The 27,628-nt window shown below is 38.4% G+C and overlaps 2 protein-coding genes across 2 annotated transcripts in view; one reads left to right on the forward strand and one right to left on the reverse strand.

The window, feature by feature from the left end:
* The window catches only part of LOC117333575 (E3 ubiquitin-protein ligase TRIM37-like), a 34,977-nt gene extending 14,380 nt beyond the window's left edge, over positions 1–20,597 (reverse strand). Inside the window, exons 1-11 of the mRNA XM_033892929.1 lie at positions 20,399–20,597; positions 19,093–19,194; positions 18,763–18,803; positions 17,469–17,588; positions 14,517–14,604; positions 14,044–14,166; positions 13,315–13,438; positions 6,126–6,318; positions 4,581–4,713; positions 4,239–4,315; positions 2,802–3,032 (exon numbers count right to left, since the gene is read on the reverse strand). Of these exons, the coding sequence (XP_033748820.1) occupies positions 2,802–3,032; positions 4,239–4,315; positions 4,581–4,713; positions 6,126–6,318; positions 13,315–13,438; positions 14,044–14,166; positions 14,517–14,604; positions 17,469–17,588; positions 18,763–18,803; positions 19,093–19,194; positions 20,399–20,452 (1,286 nt within the window). The 5' untranslated portion in view covers positions 20,453–20,597. The remainder of the gene's footprint in view (positions 1–2,801; positions 3,033–4,238; positions 4,316–4,580; positions 4,714–6,125; positions 6,319–13,314; positions 13,439–14,043; positions 14,167–14,516; positions 14,605–17,468; positions 17,589–18,762; positions 18,804–19,092; positions 19,195–20,398) is intronic.
* Positions 20,598–24,279: 3,682 nt separating this feature from the next.
* The window catches only part of LOC117333576 (TRPL translocation defect protein 14-like), a 36,998-nt gene continuing 33,649 nt past the window's right edge, over positions 24,280–27,628 (forward strand). Inside the window, exon 1 of the mRNA XM_033892930.1 lies at positions 24,280–24,413. Coding sequence (XP_033748821.1) covers positions 24,356–24,413 — 58 coding nt within the window. The 5' untranslated portion in view covers positions 24,280–24,355. The remainder of the gene's footprint in view (positions 24,414–27,628) is intronic.

Genomic DNA, 27,628 nt, shown 5'->3' on the forward strand with positions numbered 1-27,628 from the left:
TCTATGGTGGTGCTATGGTGGTAGTGTAGACATGGGTCAATATATCTGGTTTCTATGGTGGTAGTGTAGACATGGCTCAATATGTCTGGTTTCTATGGTGGTAGTGTAGACATGGTTCATTATATCTGGTTTCTATGGTGATAGTGTAGACATGGTTCATTATATCTGGTTTCTATGGTGATAGTGTAGACATGGTTCATTATATCTAGTTTCTATGGTGGTAGTGTAGACATGGTTCATTATATCTGGTTTCTATGGTGGTAGTGTAGACATGGTTCATTATATCTGGTTTCTATGGTGGTAGTGTAGATATGGTTCAATATATCTGGTTTCTATGGTGGTACTATGGTGGTAGTGTAGATATGGTTCAATATATCTGGTTTCTATGGTGGTACTATGGTGGTAGTGTAGACATGGTTCAATATATCTGGTTTCTATGGTGGTAGTGTAGACATGGTTCCTTATATCTGGTTTCTATGGTGGTAGTGTAGACATGGTTCATTATATCTGGTTTCTATGGTGGTAGTGTAGACATGGTTCAATATATCTGGTTTCTATGGTGGTACTATGGTGGTAGCGTAGACATGGTTCAATATATCTGGTTTCTATGGTGGTAGTGTAGACATGGTTCATTATATCTGGTTTCTATGGTGGTACTATGGTGGTAGCGTAGACATGGTTCATTATATCTGGTTTCTATGGTGGTAGTGTTGACATGGTTCAATATATCTGGTTTCTATGGTGATAGTGTAGACATGGTTCATTATATCTGGTTTCTATGGTGGTAGTGTAGACATGGTTCATTATATCTGGTTTCTATGGTGGTAGTGTAGACATGGTTCATTATATCTGGTTTCTATGGTGGTAGTGTAGACATGGTTCATTATATCTGGTTTCTGTGGTGGTAGTGTAGACATGGTTCATTATATCTGGTTTCTATGGTGGTAGTGTAGACATCGTTCAATATATCTGGTTTCTATGGTGTTAGTGTAGACATGGTTCAATATATCTGGTTTCTATGGTGGTACTCTGGTGGTAGTGTAGACATGGTTCATTATATCTGGTTTCTATGGTGGTAGTGTAGACATGGTTCATTATATCTGGTTTCTATGGTGATAGTGTAGACATGGTTCATTATATCTGGTTTCTATGGTGATAGTGTAGACATGGTTCAATATATCTGGTTTCTATGGTGATAGTGTAGACATGGTTCAATATATCTGGTTTCTATGGTGATAGTGTAGACATGGTTCATTATATCTGGTTTCTATGGTGGTAGTGTAGACATGGTTCAATATATCTGGTTTCTATGGTGGTAGTGTAGACATGGTTCAATATATCTGGTTTCTATGGTGGTAGTGTAGACAAGGTTCATTATATCTGGTTTCTATGGTGGTAGTGTAGACATGGTTCAATATATCTGGTTTCTATGGTGGTACTCTGGTGGTAGTGTAGACATGGTTCAATATATCTGGTTTCTGTGGTGGTAGTGTAGACACGGTTCAATATATCTGGTTTCTATGGTGGTACTATGGTGGTAGTGTAGACAAGGTTCAATATATCTGGTTTCTATGGTGGTACTATGGTGGTAGTGTAGACATGGTTCAATATATCTGGTTTCTATGGTGGTAGTGTAGACACGGTTCAATATATCTGGTTTCTGTGGTGTAGAGTAGACATGGTTCCTTATATCTGGTTTCTATGGTGGTAGTGTAGACATGGTTCAATATATCTGGTTTCTATGGTGGTAGTGTAGACATGGTTCATTATATCTGGTTTCTATGGTGGTAGTGTAGACTTGGTTCAATATATCTGGTTTCTATGGTGGTAGTGTATCTTTTTTGAGTACAATACATTGGAATATTGCCATGGAACCAAAATAAGGCTAGATTTACCACATTGTACATAATAATATTTATAAGCAAATCTAGGTATTGTAATGTAGAGAATTGATCCTAACATACATATATATATATCTAATCCCAAATCAGTGTAATGAATCTTCCCAAGGGAACATGATACAAACAAACTCTTTTATTAGAAAGTGGTCAAATGTGACCTTTGATCTAGATTTGAGTTCCTTTGATATTTTGTAAACATGCTCTCCGTGTACAATTAGATACAAAACAATGTGATTACTATACTCCCCTTTACCAAACATAAATAGGGAGCAGGTTAAAATGTTATGACATGAATTCATGATTTTTTTTTTCAGTCAAATAAATTTCATGAAAACCATGTTATTCTAATTTCTAAGTAAAACTTACTGGGATGATAATCACCTCAATCTGAAACTCATCCATCTGATTATTTCAACTCGCTGAGAAAATCTCTCAGAAACTGTTTTTTTTTATTCTCTATTTCTGTTAATACTATTACAGACTTCCCAATGCAGCATCGTTGATGTTGTTTGATATATCGATATTTTGAAGGTTTACATTTTCTTTATTTCACAACTTTTGACTGATATACTTTACACTTCTGTTCAAAGATAAAGCAACATTTTTATGGCCTTACCCTGTTACCACAAAATTTATTAACTCCAAAGAACATATTCTTAAGTTAATACTCTCTAACTAATATTCTCAAGTTCTGCAGTTCATACAAACTTAAAGTAAGAAACATTTTGTGATTACAGGACCAAAACAACCAACTTCTCCATTTTACTAGATGTTTGGGAATAGATAATGGTAAATCTTGTCAGTCTGAATACAGATGAATATGACAGCAACAACGATGACGACGACAATGATGATGATGACGATGATGATGACATCCTGTAACTAGTGTTTTATACCTACCATTGCTGGTCCCTACACTTCTGGTAGAAGGTCGGAGGTCGCACCTGGAACCGGAGAATCAGTGTATCTGATTCTGTATCTAGGTATCCCTCACTAGCGAGTAAATCGAGACGGAAAAAGCGATTGTATCCCCAGCATTCTCCAACCTCAAAGTCAGATGCAAACTCTCGGACAATGTTTTTACTACTGTCTCGGGAGACTTGATGGACCATTTCCACACGGTACTCGTACCTAAAAGGGCAGAAATATCACGTTATATATGTGTTAAATATGGTACTCGTACCTAAAGGGGCAGAAATATCACGTTATATATGTGTTAAATATGGTACTCGTACCAGCTAAAGGGGCAGAAATATCACGTTATATATGTGTTAAATATGGTACTCGTACCAGCTAAAGGGGCAGAAATATCACGTTATATGTGTTAAATATGGTACTCGTACCTAAAGGGGCAGAAATATCACGTTATATGTGTTAAATATGGTACTTGTACCTAAAGGGGCAGAAATATTACATTATGTTATAACATGGAACTCGTACCTAAAGGGGCAGAATATCACATTATGTATGTGTTAAATATGGTACTTGTACCTAAAGGGGCAGAAATATCACGTTATATATGTGTTAAATATGGTACTTGTACCTAAAGGGGTAGAAATATCACAATATATCAGTGCTAAATATGGTACTTGTACCTAAAGGGGCAGAGTTATCACAACTTGACAGTTAAAATGTGTCTTTACAACATATATAGTATATTCTCTTTCCTGAGTTTATTACAGTAACTGGATTATCGTAGAGATGTGTAGCATGTTACAAGTCCCAATATTATGACTAAAATTTTATCATTATACTATTATGTTTGTACACATATACACATGTGGCAGATTTTATCATTATACTAATATGTTTGTACACTTATACACATGTGGCAGATTTTACTTTTTGGCCATGTTTCAGTTTGATATCTTTGAGTATAAATTTTTAGACAATAGTTTCTATGTTTTTTTTTCTTTCACCAAGTTTGTATTTTAGGATGTTATATATTGTAGGTACTTACTTTGATGTTCGACCAAGTTTGTATTTTAGGATGTTATATATTGTAGGTACTTACTTTGATGTTCGACCAATTTGTATTTTAGGATGTTATATATTGTAGGTACTTACTTTGATGTTCGACCAAGTTTGTATTTTAGGATGTTATATATTGTAGGTACTTACTTTGATGTTCGACCAAGTTTGTATTTTAGGATGTTATATATTGTAGGTACTTACTTTGATGTTCGACCAAGTTTGTATTTTAGGATGTTATATATTGTTGGTACTAACTTTGATGTTCGACCAAGTTTGTATTTTAGGATGTTATATATTGTAGGTACTTACTTTGATGTTCGACCAAGTTTGTATTTTAGGATGTTATATATTGTAGGTACTTACTTTGATGTTTCTGACAGGCCAGCAGACAACTCGAGGAAGACAGACAGGTAGTTTCCCCGCACAACACCATTACCGTCCTGTACACAAAAGCATGAAAACACATCTTACATCAGAACTTTTACATAACTCTATAAGTAAATTCAAATAGAAAATTCTATGAAAATGGCCTCTCACAAGTTTCTGTTGATAAATCTTGCCTGCTGAAAATGAATCCAGTGTGACTACTTGGACAACAGTTGAAAACTGAACAATTTTATTATGTTTTCATAACAAACTGTGCTGGGTTAAAATCTTTGTGTATTTGATAGATCTTCACCTAGGTCTAAGTATGCTTGAACTTACTGGGTAGACTTTTAGTCTCCAGCTGAGACCTGATACGTGTAGGGGCTGACTATAGACAGGGTCTGCTCTCTGTTGTAGTCCACTGAATTTCTTCATCACAAATGTACTGGTATCATACTGTGGCACAATCTCACTGTAATCAATACGTCACTTGTATATCTATACATACACATCTAATGATTATGAATTACTTGTATATATCTATACATACACATTTAATGATTATATATGAATTACTTGTATATATCTATACATACACATCTAAAGATTATGAATTGCTTCAGATTTTCTAAATGTGAAAGGGTAAATTCTAACATTTCTGAAATTTAACATTACCGATCTGGTGAAATCAGTCACTGTTGGTTACAGAAGACATCACACATGATAGATCCAAGTCTATTTTTATCTAAATTTTCTCTTACAGTCCCTACATGGAAACTACAAGAAGAAATTTTCTGACGAGAATATTGTAAGAGGCAATAATAATAAACAAGAGATCCCAGAGGGATCTTGGCGCCCACCATTGAATGATCTTTATAGGTTCCATGTCAGATTGATCTTTTCCCTACTTTTCCCTTCCTCTAAGTCTTACTTATCTGTGTAAATTCAGAAACAGCCCTCTAGTACTTTTCAAACAAGGGGAACCTATATACAGAATTTAAGATTTAGCTATAATGGCTGTCTGTCGGCCATGTTGTTTTCCTATTGGTCCCAATATGCAAAATTGGGCACTGAGGGGAACCTACATATGAAATTTGAAAAAGATCCCTTCAGTACTTCCTCAGAAATAGCGATAACAATCTCCAATTGTCAAAATCCAAGATGGCTGCCTGTCGGCCATGTTGTTTTCTGATCGGTCCCAAAATGCAATATGCATATCTAAGCACCAAGAGGAACCTACATATGAAATTTGAGAAAGATCCCTTCAATACTTTCTCAGAAATAGAGATAACAAACTTCAATTGTCAAAATCCAAGATGGCTGCCTGTCGGCCATGTTGTTTTCTGATCGGTCCCAAAATGCAATATGCATAACTAGGCACCAAGGGGAACCTACATATAAAATTTGAGAAAGATCCCTTCAATACTTTCTCAGAAATAGAGATAACAAACTTCAAATGACAAAATCCAAGATGGCTGCCTGTCGGCCATGTTGTTTTCCGATTGGTCCCAAAATGCAATATGCACAACTAGGCACCAAGGGGAACCTACATATGAAATTTGAGAAAGATCCCTTCAATACTTTTTCAGAAATAGAGATAACAAACTTCAATTGTCAAAATCCAAGATGGCTGCCTGTCGGCCATGTTGTTTTCCGATCGGTCCCAAAATGCAATATGCACAACTAGGCACCAAGGGGAACCTACATATGAAATTTGAGAAAGATCCCATCGACACTTTCTCAGAAATAGCGATAACAAGAATTGTTTACGGACGGAGGGACGGACGACGGACCACGGACGCAGGGCGATTTGAATAGCCCACCATCTGATGATGGTGGGCTAAAAATATATTAGATATGCTGGAGTAATGATAAAAGAACTACCTGGTAAAGTCTGCCGGGACTGCTGCGGTGACAAAAGATGCCATTGGTTTTCTGTTGACATGTTTGAAGAGCTGTACAAGTTCAGTGCTCTGGGCGATGAGCTCACTCTTACCCCTACTGCCCATCTGGTGATTTATTTTCTGTATGAGGGACTCCAGCAGCTCTGTCTCCTGCGTCAGTTGACCTCTCTGACCTGTAAATAAATCACCAAACCTCATCTTACCTATCTTATAGACTTTCTGTACTAATCATGGTATCACAGTTGATTCAGCTTGCATAAAATCAGATATTCAGAAGAATGAGGACATTACAGCATTCCCTCACCTACTCAGTATATTCCCTCACCTACCCAGTATATTCCCTCACCTACCCGGTATATTCCCTCACCTACCCAGTATATTCCCTCACCTACCCGGTATAGTCCCTCACCTACCCAGTATATTCCCTCACCTACCAAGTATATTCCCTCACCTACCCAGTATATTCCCTCACCTACCCGGTATATTCCCTCACCTACCCAGTATATTCCCTCACCTACCCGGTATATTCCCTCACCTACCCAGTATATTCCCTCACCTACCCAGTATATTCCCTCACCTACCCGGTATATTCCCTCACCTACCCTGTATATTCCCTCACCTTCCCGGTATATTCCCTCACCTACCCGGTATATTCCCTCACCTACCCGGTATATTCCCTCACCTACCCGGTATATTCCCTCACCTACCCGGTATATTCCCTCACATACCCGGTATATTCCCTCACCTACCCAGTATATTCCCTCACCTACCCGGTATATTCCCTCACCTACCCAGTATATTCCCTCACCTACCCAGTATATTCCCTCACCTTCCCAGTATATTCCCTCACCTACCCGGTATATTCCCTCACCTACCCGGTATATTCCCTCACCTACCCGGTATATTCCCTCACCTACCCGGTATATTCCCTCACCTACCCTGTATATTCCCTCACCTACCCGGTATATTCCCTCACCTACCCTGTATATTCCCTCACCTACCCTGTATATTCCCTCACCTACCCTGTATATTCCCTCACCTACCCAGTATATTCCCTCACCTACCCGATATATTCCCTCACCTACCCAGTATATTCCCTCACCTACCCAGTATATTCCCTCACCTACCCGGTATATTCCCTCACCTACTCAGTATAATCCCTCACCTACCCAGTATATTCCCTCACCTACCCAGTATATTCCCTCACCTACCCAGTATATTCCCTCACCTACCCGATATATTCCCTCACCTACCCGATATATTCCCTCACCTTCCCGGTATATTCCCTCACCTACCCGGTATATTCCCTCACCTACCCGGTATATTCCCTCACCTACCCGGTATATTCCCTCACCTACCCAGTATATTCCCTCACCTACCCGGTATATTCCCTCACCTACCCGGTTTATTCCCTCACCTACCCAGTATATTCCCTCACCTACCCAGTATATTCCCTCACCTACTCAGTATATTCCCTCACCTACCCAGTATATTCCCTCACCTACCCGGTATATTCCCTCACCTACCCAGTATATTCCCTCACCTACCCGGTATATTCCCTCACCTACCCGGTATATTCCCTCACCTACCCGGTATATTCCCTCACCTACCCAGTATATTCCCTCACCTACCCAGTATATTCCCTCACCTACCTGGTATATTCCCTCACCTTCCCAGTATATTCCCTCACCTACCCGGTATATTCCCTCACCTACCCAGTATATTCCCTCACCTACCCGGTATATTCCCTCACCTACCTGGTATATTCCCTCACCTACCCTGTATATTCCCTCACCTACCCGGTATATTCCCTCACCTACCCAGTATATTCCCTCACCTACCCTGTATATTCCCTCACCTACCCAGTATATTCCCTCACCTACCCTGTATATTTCCTCACCTACCCGGTATATTCCCTCACCTACCCTGTATATTCCCTCACCTACCCGGTATATTCCCTCACCTACTCAGTATATTCCCTCACCTACCCAGTATATTCCCTCACCTACCCAGTATATTCCCTCACCTACCCAGTATATTCCCTCACCTACCCGGTATATTCCCTCACCTACCCGGTATATTCCCTCACCTACCCGGTATATTCCCTCACCTACCTGGTATATTCCCTCACCTACCCTGTATATTCCCTCACCTACCCGGTATATTCCCTCACCTACCCTGTATATTCCCTCACCTACCCGGTATATTCCCTCACCTACCTGGTATATTCCCTCACCTACCCTGTATATTCCCTCACCTACCCGGTATATTCCCTCACCTACCCTGTATATTCCCTCACCTACCCTGTATATTCCCTCACCTACCCGGTATATTCCCTCACCTACCCTGTATATTCCCTCACCTACCCAGTATATTCCCTCACCTACCCGGTATATTCCCTCACCTACCCAGTATATTCCCTCACCTACCCGATATATTCCCTCACCTACCCAGTATATTCCCTCACCTACCCAGTATATTCCCTCACCTACCTGGTATATTCCCTCACCTTCCCAGTATATTCCCTCACCTACCCAGTATATTCCCTCACCTACCCGGTATATTCCCTCACCTACTCAGTATATTCCCTCACCTACCCGGTATATTCCCTCACCTACCCGGTATATTCCCTCACCTACCCAGTATATTCCCTCACCTACCCAGTATATTCCCTCACCTACCCGGTATATTCCCTCACCTTCCCAGTATATTCCCTCACCTACCCGGTATATTCCCTCACCTACCTGGTATATTCCCTCACCTACCCGGTATATTCCCTCACCTACCCTGTATATTCCCTCACCTACCCGGTATATTCCCTCACCTTCCCAGTATATTCCCTCACCTACCCGGTATATTCCCTCACCTACCCGGTATATTCCCTCACCTACCCAGTATATTCCCTCACCTACCAAGTATATTCCCTCACCTACCCAGTATATTCCCTCACCTACCCGATATATTCCCTCACCTACCCAGTATATTCCCTCACCTACCCAGTATATTCCCTCACCTACCCGGTATATTCCCTCACCTACCCGATATATTCCCTCACCTACCCAGTATATTCCCTCACCTACCCAGTATATTCCCTCACCTACCCAGTATATTCCCTCACCTACCCGGTATATTCCCTCACCTACCCGGTATATTCCCTCACCTACCCAGTATATTCCCTCACCTACCCGGTATATTCCCTCACCTACCCAGTATATCCCCTCACCTACCCGGTATATTCCCTCACCTACCCAGTATATTCCCTCACCTACCCGGTATATTCCCTCACCTACCCAGTATATTCCCTCACCTACCCTGTATATTCCCTCACCTACCCGGTATATTCCCTCACCTACCCAGTATATTCCCTCACCTACCCAGTATATTCCCTCACCTACTCAGTATATTCCCTCACCTACCCAGTATATTCCCTCACCTACCCGGTATATTCCCTCACCTACCCTGTATATTCCCTCACCTACCCTGTATATTCCCTCACCTACCCAGTATATTCCCTCACCTACCCGGTATATTCCCTCACCTTCCCGGTATATTCCCTCACCTACCCTGTATATTCCCTCACCTACCCAGTATATTCCCTCACCTACCCAGTATATTCCCTCACCTACCCGGTATATTCCCTCATCATCTTGTCTCAATTAACATATAAACTTAATCTTGGGACCAAGAAATCCTACAAACAAACAATTTTTTTTTAACAGCATTATATTAGGTGTTCTGAAATAAATTTGCTTTTTCTAGGGATTTAGTTGATACTATTTTCACTATTACTAAAAGGGAAATCAATTTAAAACCATATATCAACGAAATAAAAATCTTAGATATAGCTATAACAGTCCTTATGATTTGTTACTTACTGTTTTAAACATCATTTCAATATGCTTCATTCCAGGGATTTACCAAGAGTTTAATTGAGAAAAAATAACAGGAACAATGCATACGTCATTGTTAGGTATTGAAGAGTAAACATCTGAATTTTGATAGAGGTTTTCTGAATTTACAAAATACTTAAATAACTAATGTTTGAAAACTTTATACGAAATGCTTTCTTTCTGGAACTATTTTCCTTTCTACGATTCCTGTACACTATCTTCACTGTAAAAATCCTATAGTTTATCTACATGTACCTACCCATTAAGGTGAGTAGTTTGGATTTGATCATAATCCTATAGTTTATCTACATGTACCTACGGTAAACCTCTGGTTAGTTCGAACAAAATTAAATAAATATTGACGAACCAGTTCGAATTATTCGAAATTATGCTTCAGAAAATAAGCGTGAGTTCGAACTATTCGAGGCAGAGTGAAATCATTAGACACAAACACACCATCGTAAATCTGATACGTAACAACGGCGGTCTGAACAATGGCACAATTTTTAAGTTAGTAAAATGATAGTTTTTTATTAATTCAATGTTAATTGATCGTTAAACCTTCTTCATTTCGCGATAATTATGATGGCTATTGCGTGAAGCCGCTCGGTTAGGCCTAATGCGTAGCTACAGTAGGCCCAAAAACAGTACAGTACACGTTTCATTTGTGACACAAAAGTTAAATATTTGTACAGTATAATCTTTGCATGGTTATATTTTTTATCTGAATCAGAAACTATCGCTATATTATTGTAATAAATGGTCTCTTTAATACATCAAAAGTAGTCTACATAACCTGTTGCGTTTACGAAAGCACTACTGTAAAAATAGGCGTTATATGTTGGTAAAATTAGGTCAGAACATTAACATGTCTGCTTTTAAATATGCCCAGTCGTATTATCTACCAAACATAGTTGATACCTGCAAAATTATCCACACTAAATGGGACACCTGTGGATTGTTTTGACTGGATATGAATGCTCTTCACGTCACTCAGCAAGATCGGGCAGCCAATCCTTTCAACTTTACCGCAAGCGACACCTCGCGTGGCCTGCTTACCTAGCGTGAGGTCGCAGGTTTTCAGGTAATACCTTGATTGGCAATACTTAAGAGATGTCCAGTCACAATTAAATAATCATAATGCTAAGTTAACACTAGTTATATGTGAAAATACACGGACGATTTCTTAGTTTGCCATACAGCGCAAATACAAATATCGCATGTTATACGCATACAATCTAATAACCTAGCGCTAAACATGCTTACGATGCCAATCACAATCCTATAGTTTATCTACATGTACCTACCCATTAAGGTGAGGAGTTTGGATTTGATCCTATAGTTTATCTACATGTACCTACCCATTAAGGTGAGTAGTTTGGATTTGATCCTATAGTTTATCTACATGTACTTACCCATTAAGGTGAGGAGTTTATCTACATGTACCTACTCATTAAGGTGAGGAGTTTATCTACATGTACCTACCCATTAAGGTGAGGAGTTTATCTACATGTACCTACCCATTAAGGTGAGGAGTTTATCTACATGTACCTACCCATTAAGGTGAGGAGTTTATCTACATGTACCTACTCATTAAGGTGAGGAGTTTATCTACATGTACCTACCCATTAAGGTGAGGAGTTTATCTACATGTACCTACCCATTAAGGTGAGGAGTTTATCTACATGTACCTACCCATTAAGGTGAGGAGTTTATCTACATGTACCTACTCATTAAGGTGAGGAGTTTATCTACATGTACCTACTCATTAAGGTGAGGAGTTTATCTACATGTACCTACCCATTAAGGTGAGGAGTTTATCTACATGTACCTACCCATTAAGGTGAGGAGTTTATCTACATGTACCTACCCATTAAGGTGAGGAGTTTATCTACATGTACCTACCCATTAAGGTGAGGAGTTTATCTACATGTACCTACCCATTAAGGTGAGGAGTTTATCTACATGTACCTACTCATTAAGGTGAGGAGTTTATCTACATGTACCTACCCATTAAGGTGAGGAGTTTATCTACATGTACCTACCCATTAAGGTGAGGAGTTTATCTACATGTACCTACTCATTAAGGTGAGGAGTTTATCTACATGTACCTACCCATTAAGGTGAGGAGTTTATCTACATGTACCTACCAATTAAGGTGAGGAGTTTATCTACATGTACCTACCCATTAAGGTGAGGAGTTTATCTACATGTACCTACCCATTAAGGTGAGGAGTTTGGATTTGATCCTATAGTTTATCTACATGTACCTACCCATTAAGGTGAGGAGTTTATCTACATGTACCTACCCATTAAGGTGAGGAGTTTATCTACATGTACCTACCCATTAAGGTGAGGAGTTTGGATTTGATCCTATAGTTTATCTACATGTACCTACCCATTAAGGTGAGTAGTTTGGATTTGATCCTATAGTTTATCTACATGTACCTACCCATTAAGGTGAGGAGTTTATCTACATGTACCTACCCATTAAGGTGAGGAGTTTATCTACATGTACCTACCCATTAAGGTGAGGAGTTTATCTACATGTACCTACCCATTAAGGTGAGGAGTTTATCTACATGTACCTACCCATTAAGGTGAGGAGTTTGGATTTGATCCTATAGTTTATCTACATGTACCTACCCATTAAGGTGAGGAGTTTATCTACATGTACCTACCCATTAAGGTGAGGAGTTTATCTACATGTACCTACCCATTAAGGTGAGGAGTTTATCTACATGTACCTACCCATTAAGGTGAGGAGTTTATCTACATGTACCTACCCATTAAGGTGAGGAGTTTATCTACATGTACCTACCCATTAAGGTGAGAAGTTTGGATTTGATCCTATAGTTTATCTACATGTACCTACCCATTAAGGTGAGGAGTTTATCTACATGTACCTACCCATTAAGGTGAGGAGTTTATCTACATGTACCTACCCATTAAGGTGAGGAGTTTATCTACATGTACCTACCCATTAAGGTGAGGAGTTTATCTACATGTACCTACCCATTAAGGTGAGAAGTTTGGATTTGATCCTATAGTTTATCTACATGTACCTACCCATTAAGGTGAGGAGTTTATCTACATGTACCTACCCATTAAGGTGAGGAGTTTATCTACATGTACCTACCCATTAAGGTGAGGAGTTTATCTACATGTACCTACCCATTAAGGTGAGGATTTTATCTACATGTACCTACCCATTAAGGTGAGGAGTTTATCTACATGTACGTACCCATTAAGGTGAGGAGTTTATCTACATGTACCTACCCATTAAGGTGAGGAGTTTGGATTTAAGTTGAGACTCCAGCCTTGCTATCATCAGCTCCACTGCATTTCTGATCTCTCGCACCCGTTCATCTTTGGCAGTTTTTACACTCTCTATATTCCTTTCCTTCAAACAAACAATTAATATGGGCATAATTCATACAATTTATATAATACAAAACACACATTATAACCCTGATAGCTAAATGTTTACAAACGTGAATTCTATTGCTCTGTATTTAAAAAGAAGTGAATTTTTGAGATTGTTTCAAGTGGAGAGGAAAATTAAGAAAAATTGTGATAGGTTTTACACATCTCCACCACGCCAACCAATAGTTAGGTCAGGTTTCACCACGCCAACCAATAGTTAGGTCAGGTTTCACCACGCCAACCAATAGTTAGGTCAGGTTTCACCACGCCAACCAATAGTTAGGTCAGGTTTCACCACGCCAACCAATAGTTAGGTCAGGTTTCACCACGCCAACCAATAGTTAGGTCAGGTTTCACCACGCCAACCAATAGTTAGGTCAGGTTTCACCACGCCAACCAATAGTTAGGTCAGGTTTCACCACGCCAACCAATAGTTAGGTCAGGTTTCACCACGCCAACCAATAGTTAGGTCAGGTTTCACCACGCCAACCAATAGTTAGGTCAGGTTTCACCACGCCAACCAATAGTTAGGTCAGGTTTCACCACGCCAACCAATAGTTAGGTCAGGTTTCAGACACTTACAACATCCTGTACGAGACTGATGAGTTCCACATGGCGACGTTTCAACTGGTTCAGCTCCTCTGTGACTTTCTTAACATGTTCCTCGTATACCCCATCCAGTGGCTTAAAGGTGTGTCCAGAATGCTACAAATCACAATCATTCTGTTGAGATCAGAATATTTCTGAATTTGTCAGTGATCCGACACAGAAAGTCTCATACAAACTACATGTCTCTATCAAGTGGAATGGGATAGCCATGGCTTATTTGTAAAAACAATAATTGAATGTAAACATAATGATAGTGATGTATGTCTTAATTTACAGTGAATAGTTTAACAAGGTATTTCAGTACTCTGTTAATTGATATTCTGGATGTGATGTGCACAAATATTTAAAAGTTAACAGTTAAAAAGAAAATATTGTTGAAATTTGTGCAATGAGCCCCATTTATATTTGTAATAGTAAAACAGACCAGTGAAAATGCAGTAACTTACCGTGCCACCCCAGAGAGCACACTGGTGACATATACACTGCTTACAAGCCCAACAGTACACACTAAGCTTCTCTTGGTGTTCCTCACAGCTATAAAAAGAACATACAACAGTGTAACTATGTATCTAACAACCATACATTTATTAATATGGCCACATAGTACAACACAGAAAAATACTGTCATATAACTTATAACTATTACAGGTATAGCACTTCCCATGGAATGTATAAATAGTAAATATGGCCATGCATTTGACTGAATTTTATGCATCCAAAATGGAAGTTTTACTTGTCCTGTCTAAAGATTAAACACCTTTTAAAACTCTGTACAAGAAGCCTGAGTTCTGTTCTATTTGATAACATTCTACAATATCCATTTGAAATTTCCTTTTTGTTGAAGATGCTTTCCAAAATACTAAGTCTCTGTCAACAAGAGGCCCATGGGCCTTAACGGTCATCTGACAAACACTTACACTTACAGCAGGGACACACCCCTCAATCCAGCATTATTACCATAAATTATTTATCGCAGCCAGTTATGTTTTAGATCAAATTTGGTTTTTATCCATTTAGCTTGTCCAGGAAGAGCAGCATCATAAAGCAAAATTTTAGCCAAGTTCCCATTTTTGGGGCATGCCCCTCTGTCCCAATGGGTCAGACAAGACTCATTTATATCAATTAGGATTGCCTTTCCCCAATGATGTTTCATACTAAATACAGTTGTAATCAATTAAGGCATTAAGGAGGAATTGCATTTTAAAGAAATGTTTAACCTAAGCGCTCCTTTTGCCCCATCTTTTTTTCCCCAGGGGTCAAACCTGTCTCATTAAAAAATATGATTGCCGTCACCTTATGTTTCACATCAAATTAGGTTGTAAACCACCAAAAGGTTAGGGAGGATTAGGATTTAACAGCAAATATTCACCAAAGTTCCCCTTTTGGGGCCCTGCCCCTCAGGCCCCAGGGGTCACACTAGCCTCGTTTATATAAAATATGACCATTCTTCCCAAAGGATGTTTCACACCATATTTCGTATTAATCCACCAAAGGGTTAGAGAGAAGTAGGATTTATAGCAAAAATTCACCAAAGTTCCCCTTTTGGGGCCCCGCCCCTCTGGCCCTAGGGGTCAAACCAGCCTCATTTATATAAAATATGATTGTCCTCCTCCAATGATGTTTCACACCAAATTTGGTAATAATTCACTATGTGGGTTAGGAGGAGTAGTATTTTAAAGCAAAATTTCATCAAAGTTCCCCTTTTGGGGCCCTGCCCTTCTGGCCCCAGGGGCCACACCAGCCTAATTTATATAAAATATGACCACCTTCCCCCAATGATGTTTCACACCATATCTTGTTGAAATCCATCAAAGGGTTAAGGAGGAGTAGGATTTTATAGCAAAATTTCATCAAAGTTCCCCTTTTGGGGCCCCGCCCCTCTGGCCCCAGGGGCCACACCAGCCTCATTTATATAAAATATGACCACCCTCCCCCAATGATGTTTCACACAATATCTGGTTGAAATCCACCAAAGGGTTAAGGACGAGTAGGATTTTATAGCAAAATTTCATCAAAGTTCCCTTTTTTGGGCCCGTCACTCTGGCCCCAGGGCTCACACCAGCCTCATTTATATAAAATATGACCACCCTCCCCCAATGATGCTTCACACCAAATTTAGTTGTAATCCACCAAAGGGTAAAGGAGGAGTAGGATTTTATAGCAAATATCCACCAAAGTTCCCTATTTAGGGCCCGGGCGGCCCCTCTGGCCCTAGGGGTCAGACCAGCCTCGTTTATATAAAATATGATTGTCCTCCTCCAACGATGTTCCGCACCAAATTTTGTAATAATCTACTTTTGGGTTTTGGAGGAGTAGTATTTTAAAGCAAAATTTCATCAAAGTTGCCCTTTTGGGGGCCCACATCTCTGGCCCCAGGGGTCACACTAGCCTCATTTATATAAAATATGACCACCCTCCCCAAATGATTTTTCACAACATATCTGGTTGAAATCTACTAAAGGGTTAAGGAGGAGTAGGATTTTATAGCAAAATTTCATAAAAGTTCCCCTTTTGGGGCCCCGCCCCTCAGGCCCCAGGGGTCACACTAGCCTCATTTATATAAAATATGACCGCCCTCCCCAAATGATGTTTCACAACATATCTGGTTGAAATCCACTAAAGGGTTAAGGAGGAGTAGGATTTTATAGCAAAATTTCATAAAAGTTCCCCATTTGGGGCCCCGCCCCTCAGGCCCCAGGGGTCACACTAGCCTCAATTATATAAAATATGACCGCCCTCCCCAAATGATGTTTCACAACATATCTGGTTGAAATCCACTAAAGGGTTAAGGAGGAGTAGGATTTTATAGCAAAATTTCATCAAAGTTCCCCATTTGGGGCCCCGCCCCTCAGGCCCTAGGGGTCACACCAGCCTCATTTATATAAAATATGATCACCCTCCCCAAATGATGTTTCATACAATATCTGGTTGAAATCCACCAAAGGGTTAAGGAGGAGTAGGATTTTATAGCAAAATTTCATCAAAGTTCCCCTTTTGGGGCCCCGTCCCTCAGGCCCCAGGGGTCACACCAACTTCATTTATATAAAATATGACCGCCCTCCCTCAATGATGTTTCACACCAAATTTAGTTGTAATCCACGCAAGGGTAAAGGAGGAGTAGGATTTTATAGCAATATTCACCTAAGTTCCCTTTTCGGCGCCCCGCCCTTCTGGCCCCAGGGGTCAGACCAGCCTCATTTATATAAAATATGATTGCCCTCCCCTAATGATGCTTCAAACCAAATTTTGAAGTAATCCACACAAGCGTTAAGGAGGAGTAGCGTTTTGAAAGAAAAAGTTTACGGACGGCGCACGGCGCACGGCGGATGACGACGGACGAAGCACAATGACTATAGGTCATCCTGACCCTTTGGGTCAGATGACCTAATAAAACCTACATGTCTTTTTCTCCCTCTTCCTTTTTAATGACCGGGGCACATTCCTTGAGGGTATCCAACTTTTGAGTCACTTCTTCTGCCCAGCGACAGTTGACAAGCTCGTGAGTGTGGAGTGATGCCCTAAAAGCAAGCAAAAACATCATTTGTAGAAAATATCATATGATGCAAACTCATATCTAATATATAAGGTTTTTGCATTTTCAGCAAAACCAGAGAGAGAAAAATAAGATTTTTTTAAAAAGTAACTACAACCCTAGAATTTAAAAAAAAAAAAAAAAAAAAACACTACAAAGAATGCTGTATATTGATGGTCTGGGCTTTCAACTAGGCGGTTAGATTCTCTGATCAGACATGAAAAAAGGTATCGGGTCACCTGGGTTTTTTCTGAGAGAACTCCAGTTTCCTCCCACAGTAAGACCCCTGGGGGTAAGTCATGGCCAACATGTGCATATTATCAAACTGTCATCCCATGCTGGTGACGTTAACAAAGTTTGAATGAATTCCAATAGAAATCCAACAAATCAGTCAAAAATGTGATTTCCCTACATAAACTATAGTAAAGTTTACCCCCTTCCCAGGGACAAACGTGAGACCCTAAAGTCATGAAATTCACAATTTTGGTAAAGCAACTTAAGATCCTTCCATCTATGAAGAGTGTTTGATTCCACCATATCTGAGAGTAGAGAAGAAGATTTTTGAAGTTTTAGTCAATTTGACCCTTTTTGGCCCGACCCCTCAGGCCCCTGGGTTGTTGGGACCATATAATTCACAATTTTGGTTGACCTTTAGCCATAGAATCTTTCTGCCAAATTTCATTGAATTTGGTTGACCTTTAGCAATAGAAGCTTTCTGTCAAATTTCATTGAATTTAGGTAAAGTGGTTTTGGAGAAGAAGTCGAATATGTAAATTGTTTATGAAGGTACGATGGATGATGCATGACGACGGTCAGAAGGCGATTAGACTTGACTTCGTCTCAGGTGACCTAAAAATTTGGGGGAAGTATAATCTTTGCCGTCCCCGGAAGTTCGCAAGATTAGTAGTTGATGTCAGTTGACCTGAGGTCGGTTGCTAAAAAAACTACTTAAACACAAAGCCACTTTGCTTCCGCTGGGGCAAATTCACTTATAAGGCATCGCCTTCGGCAGTGATACTATTAAGTGCTATTTTTCTGGGGACTGGCAAAGTTAATGTGTTCCAAATTCGGTATAACTTGTTGCACAACTGTTGTTAAACAAATAAATTTATAAAATTTTTGCAATTTAGAACCGATACTAAACACAAGTCAATATATACCTGCAATGAGGACACTGTGACCTCTGCTCTGTCAGCCACCTCTATAACATACAACAAAAACATTTGTTATACAATAAAAAGATACATATTTTCTTACACACATTGTTGGATCATAAAGTGTTGTGTAAATAAAACAAAAGTTCAGTTCTGCTGAATTTATATTTTATTCCTTAACATTAAAATAATAGAATACAAAAAGTATCTCTTATAAAATTGGCAGTTTACTTTCAAAACTGTTACTTCTCAGGCAATGTTATCATATGAAAATCTTCGAGAATTTCATAATTACATTATAATCACCAAGAAGTTATATATTCTATGTGTAATTACCCGGATACAAATGAAACAGCACAGCTTAGAACAGTGAGGACAGAGTCGAGCATCACGGAGCTTTTCCATACAAATGAAACATCTGAACACCTCTGCAAGGCCCTGTCAAATGGAAAACATTGTTGTGCATTTAAACATGAATCTGTTAATAGTACTTTCCAGTAAAGGAATGAGAAGTTCCTCTACATTAAACTTGAAATGTAATTAAATAAGTATTTTTTCTGTGTGTGCAAAACATTGTTGTTCAGACAAATCAACAGAACAAATAAGAAAGCTGAAAGCTTCCAAAATAACTGTTTAGAAATTTGTCAAAAGTTGAAAACTTATTAAAACTAAAGTAGTTTAGACAAAATTTATATGTAGGTGCATTTGTAACAGCTAGCAGGAGAGGAGAAAATTTAGCGGCCAGACTGGGGTTCGGACCTGGGACCTCCAAACACTAGCCGGATGCTCTACCAATTGAGCTACCTGGTCACCGATGATTGACCCAGTCCAGTCCCGCTACACACCTCTCCAGTCCCGCTTCACCTCCTTTTTTCCAAGTCATCGCCCTTGAAGACACACGAGACCCGTATAGCAATACCACTGTACCACCATCGGTATTTTAGCTGGGAGCCAATTTTGTAACAGAAGAGGAGAAAATGTAGCGGCCAGACCGGGGTTCCAACCCGGGACCTCCGAACACTAGCCGTATGCTCTACCAATATGAGCTAGCTACCTGGTCACTGATGATTGACCCAGTCCCGCTACATATTCATAAGTCAAATACAGAAATTCTAAATTGATATGTTTGATGCACTCAATCTTAAAATATAATGACGTCAGTCTATATAAAGCTTGGCTGTCACAACCCTAACTGGCCAGTATATGTACAGAAAAATACTACAACAGCATGTAACAACTCAATAGTTCTGGGTTAATGTTGCAACTTATATTATCTGGTTACAGCTAATATTATTCATATTATATTCATATATTTGAATGGAGTAATAATTGAACGCATGTAATTCCGTGTCAAATCCTAGTAGGCTAAATTGCAACACTCTCAATGCAAGTCATGCACAAAAAGATGTCAATATCCGGATTCGTTTCCAGCTAGTCAATATAAGTGATGGAGGATGGCATCTTACAGACTGGAGTAGAATTTTCGCCACCAAACAACCAGACCTAATAGAGTCGTCATCTTTACCGTCTTGATCATGACTGAATCACATGTGATTACAATAGAATAAGAAACAGAATATCCTAGTAAATTATATGATGTATAATAGGCCTACTGCAGTACTGTATGTGTAAAATGTCTCACTTCGACAGTGTGCTCCTCAAGTCTCCCATCTTTTCGTCCGCCGCCTGATGCCATTTTCTGACTAAATATGAGTATGAGGTAAATAACCGAACCTCAGTTTTTAAGTAATATAGTCATATATCAACCTATTTTGCTACCACTCATAACAACTGGTTTGTTTTGAGCTCCTGTCACCATTTTGTTTTTTGTCGCGCCAGCCGTGAAATTTTCTGTCAGTGATAAATATATTTTTTAAGAAATATTAGCAAACGTTTCATTCTATATCTTTATTTAAATATTAAATATTTTTTACTGTAATGAATATGTAATAATTATATAGAATTTAAATTGTTTACATCAAGTATTTGATCCAATTATCATCCGGTTGTACATTTTTTTCGTTTGCTCAATACATATTTAGGAATAGGTTTCTAAGATGCGGAAACAAACGGAGAAGGGCAAAATGGTCTTTAAGGTAGATTGCACCGTAACTTTTCTACCGAGAACATGCAAGACTAAGATATTGTATTTATTACATTTTCTCCTCTATATTCATAAGTAAACAGACCTGTTAAGGACTTGAACACACAGTTATTGGTGGTCGGGTGGCACCCTAATTTCATCTAGGCGGTCGATGTTCGATTTCCCTACTGGACGCCGATGAAAAGGTCACAGGCGCTTGCATAGAAAATGTGATTTTCATTTTTTTTTATGACAGTGGTATGTGTATCTGTAGTGCTTAACAGATTACACATACCACTGTCATAAAAAAAAATGAAAATCACATTTTCTATGCAAGCGCCTGTGGAAAAGGTCAGAATCACCTGACCACGCAGGTTTTCTTCGGGTACTCCAGTCTAGAGGACTAGTGATAAAGTGTCGGGACACCTTTAACCACTCGGTCACCATGACCCCTCAACATATTTATATGTTACTTGTAAATGTTGATGTTTAATTATTTTTACCTCTATTGTTTTTGCATTATTGTTTCAGGTTGAATATATAGGATACATATTGATATGAATAGTCATCCTGAAACAATAATGGAAAAACAACAGCGGTGATATAATCAAACCGTGATTAACATTTACGTCTAGTAATCTTTTAACCAACCACAAATATGATTCCTTTTCACGCTACATATATCTCTGATGATATTTACTGGGCACGGCACCTTAATCGAAGACTTCATAGATGATCATGCCCCACTTTAAAAAGAACTGCCTAGGAAATTACTCTCGTTTTTAACAGAAAACTTAGACAGGCTGTAAAAAAATGTCGAATTTTCTCGAACGCTGTCAATGCGAACCTTCTGGTCGACTATTAAACTTTCCCTGTCTACAAAAAGCACTTGAATATAAATCAAAATTAACTGTTTTAAAAGCTTTCATCATAACCTTTAATGCCTTTTATTTGGAAAAACGATATTATTTTAATGGTTTTACTTATACTGTATAAATTCGTCTGAAATGATACTTGTGATATAAATTAAGTGTTATTCTAAATCATGTAATTTATGAGGAACTTTATCATTCTGTTGATTTAACAGTGATATCTCTTAATGTAGTATTTGTCGTGTCTAATTTTGCTATCATACTTATGTTTGTCGCAATAATAGTCGCACGAGTTAATTGTTCTTTGTTTATGTGTATGTAACGTTAAATAAAGTTTCTTGTATCTTGTAGTGACACTATTTTTCTTCCCTTTTCTTTCTTTTTTTTACCCTTAATTACAAATTTATGTTGCTGAAGCATATATAATTTAATTCACATAAATTATTTTACTTTCACAAATACATCAAAATTTATATATGTCTGTGTTTAGTCTTTATAGTTAACATAATGTATGCCAAAATAGTACAAGGGGCTTTGGATCAGGTTATAACGACCCTGTCATCGCTATTTCACCAGAAAAATATCTTATTTACAAAAATAAAAGGTTGGAGGAATGTCGAATCCAGGGCATTTGAAACGTTGATGATTCCAGAAATTAACACCGGCAAAGGAAGAAATAGGATAAAACATGACCGAAGACATTGTCCGGACACGAAGCGCCAAGAATTAATGTTCAAGGAGAAAGATAAGGACAAGATAGAGGAGGAGCGGAAAAAGAAGAAGAGGGCTGAGATGACGCTTGACATGAAGAAAGAGGAGTAACAGACAGAAGCAAAGAAACGACGAGCGGAGGAAAAAAGAGGCTAAGTGAGGAAAAAGAACTAAAAAACGGACGTTAGAATGCCATGTAGGAAGAATTTGAGTCCGCGACTCCAAGACTATTTTTCCCGGGCTGTCATGATCAGTCAACAGGTAGCAAACCATCTAATTGGGTAGGGTGCGACACGTGAAGTTTGTTGTGAAACGTTCTATGATATAATACTGATAAACAAAAATATTTACCTGTGATTTTGTAAATAAGAACATGACATAATCTTCATGATTTGCAGGCTAAATTTAGGAACTGCGTTTTTTGGTGTTTTTTTTATTCTTGGTTTCCAGCCAAATGTGTTCAACGACCCTTAAGCTTCATGCTATTATCATTACAATTTGACATTGCAAAGATGCATGTATGTGTATAGTCTATACTGAACCAAACGATGGATTTTTTTTCAAATAATAATGTTACCAATAAATATTTTAGTATGAATAGGTGTGTTCTGATTGTCGACCATACCCGAATGTGGTCGGTAATACCCACGGCAGATACCAATGTTTAACCATGAAGGTTATCTCAAGGTCGTATATCTTCCGTACATCCATGCAGATGATACGAAAATGATATCTCTTAAATTGGTCTATCCGACTATCAATGAAAGAATAGAATGTGAAAGTACACATCCCCAGTAGGAACTGTTGCAAGTTTCTTGGATCAATCGTTTTTTACTCCGATAGTACGAATTTTCGTGACGACAAAAATACACTTAATACAGTGACGTCAGACAAAACGACGTCATTTACTCGTCACGAAAAGTGTTCTTGATATCACTACAACAATTTGAATGATGAGATAGTAATGGTCTGATAACTAGAAAATCTACCCTCTGTGTTAGGTAAGGTTAAGTGACATTGCGGAGCAAATAGAAATATAATCATGTCAATATACTTTTTTTTAGATGTACTTGTAATATTTCCCGCCGTGCAAGTCAGGAATCAATTATGAAGCCATAATGTTGACAATGACGTTACGTCATCAAACGAAAACTAGAAAACGGTGTAGCAAAATTGCTGTCTATGTAATAAAAATGTTATCTAGAATCTAAATTTGTTTTTATTTCTTAGTTGATTTTATGAAACTCGTCTCGAAGTTTTAATTTATGCTTGCCAAGACTCGCTTCATAGAACATCATATAACATGAAAACTCATTTCAGATCCTATATAGAACACAGTGACCCTTGACCAAATCTTTAATCGGTATATCGATGGTATATTACAACAACATAATTTAAAAAAAAAATCCGTTTGTTTTTATTTTCTGATTGGCTGTTGCTTTGACGTCATCAATCGTCAAGTATTGCTGTCAATTACGTCATCGATAACGTCTGCACACGTCATCAAGACTGACTCTCCACCATTTCTGCAGCATCATAATCTTTACATTCGTACAAATTACAAAACCAAGGTAATGTTAGCAGAATTAGAAACACCTCACAATGACTCTGTGCGCAATTACACTTTTTAACTGCCATTCACATTTTTGACATTGATATATATGACGGCATTTATTAGGTTTTTAACATTTGCTATCGATTCAAACGGAACTAAATTTCTCGCGGTTGCTGAGGATGAATTATATACATGTATTATGAACAGCCTAGACCCCTTAATGGTTCTCTCTTATCATCTAATTCGTTTCGTTTTTATTTGTAGTGTGTAATATACATCATCTGTTACTCGGTAATGTATTGTCGTCGGCTTATCCTTGGACGAAATGTTTGTTGTGTGTGTGTCCAACTAAGGAGAGGCCTCAAAGAGTTCTACAGTATGTCACAGGCCGTGGGTGACAACAAAAATAAGGTGTACAAGGTGGTGTTAACAGGAGGTAAGTGTCACAATGACAGCAATATCTAACATGATCACGGAAAACATTACAATCCAGACCCAAGTTCCGCACGTGGTCGGATTAACAGGATTCTGGCGCTAAATTAAAGGACACGAGACTTAAACTTGTGTTCTAGATCCATTAGCACAGGGTAACACGTCAATCACAAGTATACATTAAACGAAAACTTGTGACAAAGACTAAAATCATTAGGTAAATCACAACATTATAAATTCATTGCCAAAAGTAACGGTACTTCTGTTATAGAGTTACCTCCCTTGTTTACTATTGGTACCGAGTCTGACAAGATTTAGATGTAATATTAAAGATGATCTTGTTTGTTTTTTTTCACTGAAAATTTTGAAGTGTGATCAATGTAAAGGGAGAAAAAATGGATTTTTGGTGAGAGAAATGCTGTTATATAGTCAATATATGTTTCCAATTGATTTAATATTGTAATATTTCATATTTAAAGAAACTTTAAAAGAATTCAATAAAGCAATGTGTCATATTCCGTTTTTCCCTAAAAAAAATGAATAGCTATCTATCATATTGTAAAGAGAATAAGGGTAATGTCTGCAAAGTTCGGACAGTTTGGTATCTTCGTCAAGTGCTTCCGTGAGATTTTTAAGACTCGACATTCATGTTTTCTGACACTTGCTCATTTAAAGAATGGAACAGAAAACGCAGAGGAATTCAAATGATACAGGAACACTGTAGGTAGAAATGAAAAACCAATCCGGTCACAGGACCGAAAAGTTTGCACAATGGATGCTGAAAGTTAGGACAATCTCGCTCTATTCGAAAAAAGTTTATTTGATAACTACTACATGTACTTTGTGTATTTAAAAGAAATCACTGTCACATTTTATAAAGGTATTATAAAACTATACAGTATGTATTGTGAAATTTATACACAAAACTGTTAATAAAGACTGACAAGTCTGAATTATTGTTGTAACTTAGGTTGCCTATCTGGATATAAAAATATGTAATATATGTATACGTGGAAGTTATACATAAATACTTTGATAAAGACGGACAACTGTGACAAGTCTAATCATTTATGTAACTTCTCTGGTGCTGATGTATAAATATAGTGCCATTATTAACATTGGAAGTGGGTAAGTGATCATGTAAATATTTTCAATAAATTCAAAAGTCTTCTGTACAAATAACTACATGTTTGATCTTGCAGATATTGTTACAAAGCACACCTCGCACAGTCTAATGACTCTTAATTAATTCAAATGAGTTTTTAAGTTTCTTCTCATCTCGTTTGAGAGTTTTGCTCTTGTTCTCCTGTTCAAGTTTTTGTTTTCCTTGGAGATAAGCTTTTTTTTACAGTAAATTCCAGTCCTTTTTAAAAGCTGTTGATGTGATATAACCCAAACTTTGCCAAAGCCCTTTCCAGCATTCATGGTTACATTCTCTACTTTCTACTTTTACACCCGAGTGTTAAGAGCTGGCCTTCTCCCATTCTTTGTATCAAGGCTAAACCCCCCTGACACTGATATAAGGCGTAGATTTGGGATTTAGAATTTTGCTGCTGCTTTTCTGATAGACATTTGTCTGTGTTTGACATAACTTATTGCCTTTTCCATTTCTTTTATAGAATGCTATTTATTTCCAGATTTCTTTTTCCCCCCTTATGCTCACATAATATCTAGTCAAAATTGAATTTGTTCCTGAACATTAATCCAGATCAGTTATATACAATTAACCACAAATTTAATTGCTTTCAATTGCAATGAATTTTGTTAATATTGGATTGGTCAATTTGAAAGTTACACATGTCCGAACAAACAATCCAAGTAAAAATATGGTGGATTCTTGTAAATACTAAAATAATTCTATATTATGTTACTTTTACACAGCAAAAATTGAAGCAAAATGCGATTTCGTAACTTCAGCAACTGGCAACATGTCATAATAATGTAGTTTTCAAAATAAAACATATCTTCTAGTGTCTGAGTCAAATGCCCTTGAAATGGTTCAAAAGTTCATGGCACAGCACTTTTCGTATCGGTTGTTTTTTTTCTTTCTAGAATTTGGTACTGGTTCTTACCTTTAGACAGTGTTGCTCATCTGGTAGAAAAGATGCTAGGTTCAAAGCAGGACGTTTATTGAAGGAAGGGATATTTTTAAAAAAAAAAAAACCTCGAAGTTTCCGGCCGTCCGAACTTTGTGGGCTTATATCTGGACTATATCATTTTTCACACATAAATATCATTTGTTTCCAGATGTCCATTCCTTCTTTAATTGTGTGAATTTGACTTTATTTGACAGTCTAGTATCCAAGCACCATAATGCAGGAGTTGACACTAGTACTAACTTGATTGCCTTGACAGACTGCTGGGCTGCCAGGTTTTGAAATGAGGCAGCCCGGCTGCTAAAAGTGAAGCCCCTCCTGGGGGATTTTGGGCCATGTACATGTCCTTACAGGCCCTAACCCCAATACTGAGGGGAAAATTAATTCTAGATGTTGTTTCAAACCAGCATGCCCATTATCGTATTGCAGTACGTGTTTCACCTGCAGTTGATGATTTTCACGCAACAATTTCAGACAGCATACGTACACCTCGCGTACAAATAATTACGGGTACGCACGTTTGTAATGTCACCAAACGACAGTCACGCTTGTTTGTTTGGGTCTGTTTAGCCCGCGGTGAAGCGGGCTAAAAATAGAATTAGAGTCGATCGGTAAACAAATGAACCATCGGCTTTTTCCGACACGAACCGATTGTTAATAAGTCTACCCACGGCTTCACTCGGCTACTCACGGCTTCACTCGTCCAATCAAATTGCGTGTCATAAAATCGTTTGGGTAACGGAAATTCCCGAATCAAACCACATGTAGCAGGAGGCCGCCATTTGCATGAATAATGGCTCAGCGACTCCTGTCGAACTGGGTCAGTGGGGCATCTAAACCACCCAAGCATGTTAACAGTGATACAACACCACAGGCGACTGACACAAACGATCACACCTCGGGAAAAACGAAGAGGGCTAAGAAATTCCAATCGAAATGGTTTTCAGAATTTACTTGGTTAAAATGTAAGGATGATGGCGTAATGTTTTGTATTGATTGCGAAGAGACCAATGGCAAAGAAAAATCTAAGTATGTGCCTGTTTGTTGCAGTGTCGAAAAACGTTATCTTGGATAAAATACTGCTGAAAATAATAAAAAATAATAACACCCATATTCATTTTAT

This window comes from Pecten maximus, chromosome 8 (assembly GCF_902652985.1).
Source record: "Pecten maximus chromosome 8, xPecMax1.1, whole genome shotgun sequence".
NCBI classification, from domain to species: Eukaryota; Metazoa; Mollusca; class Bivalvia; order Pectinida; family Pectinidae; genus Pecten; species Pecten maximus.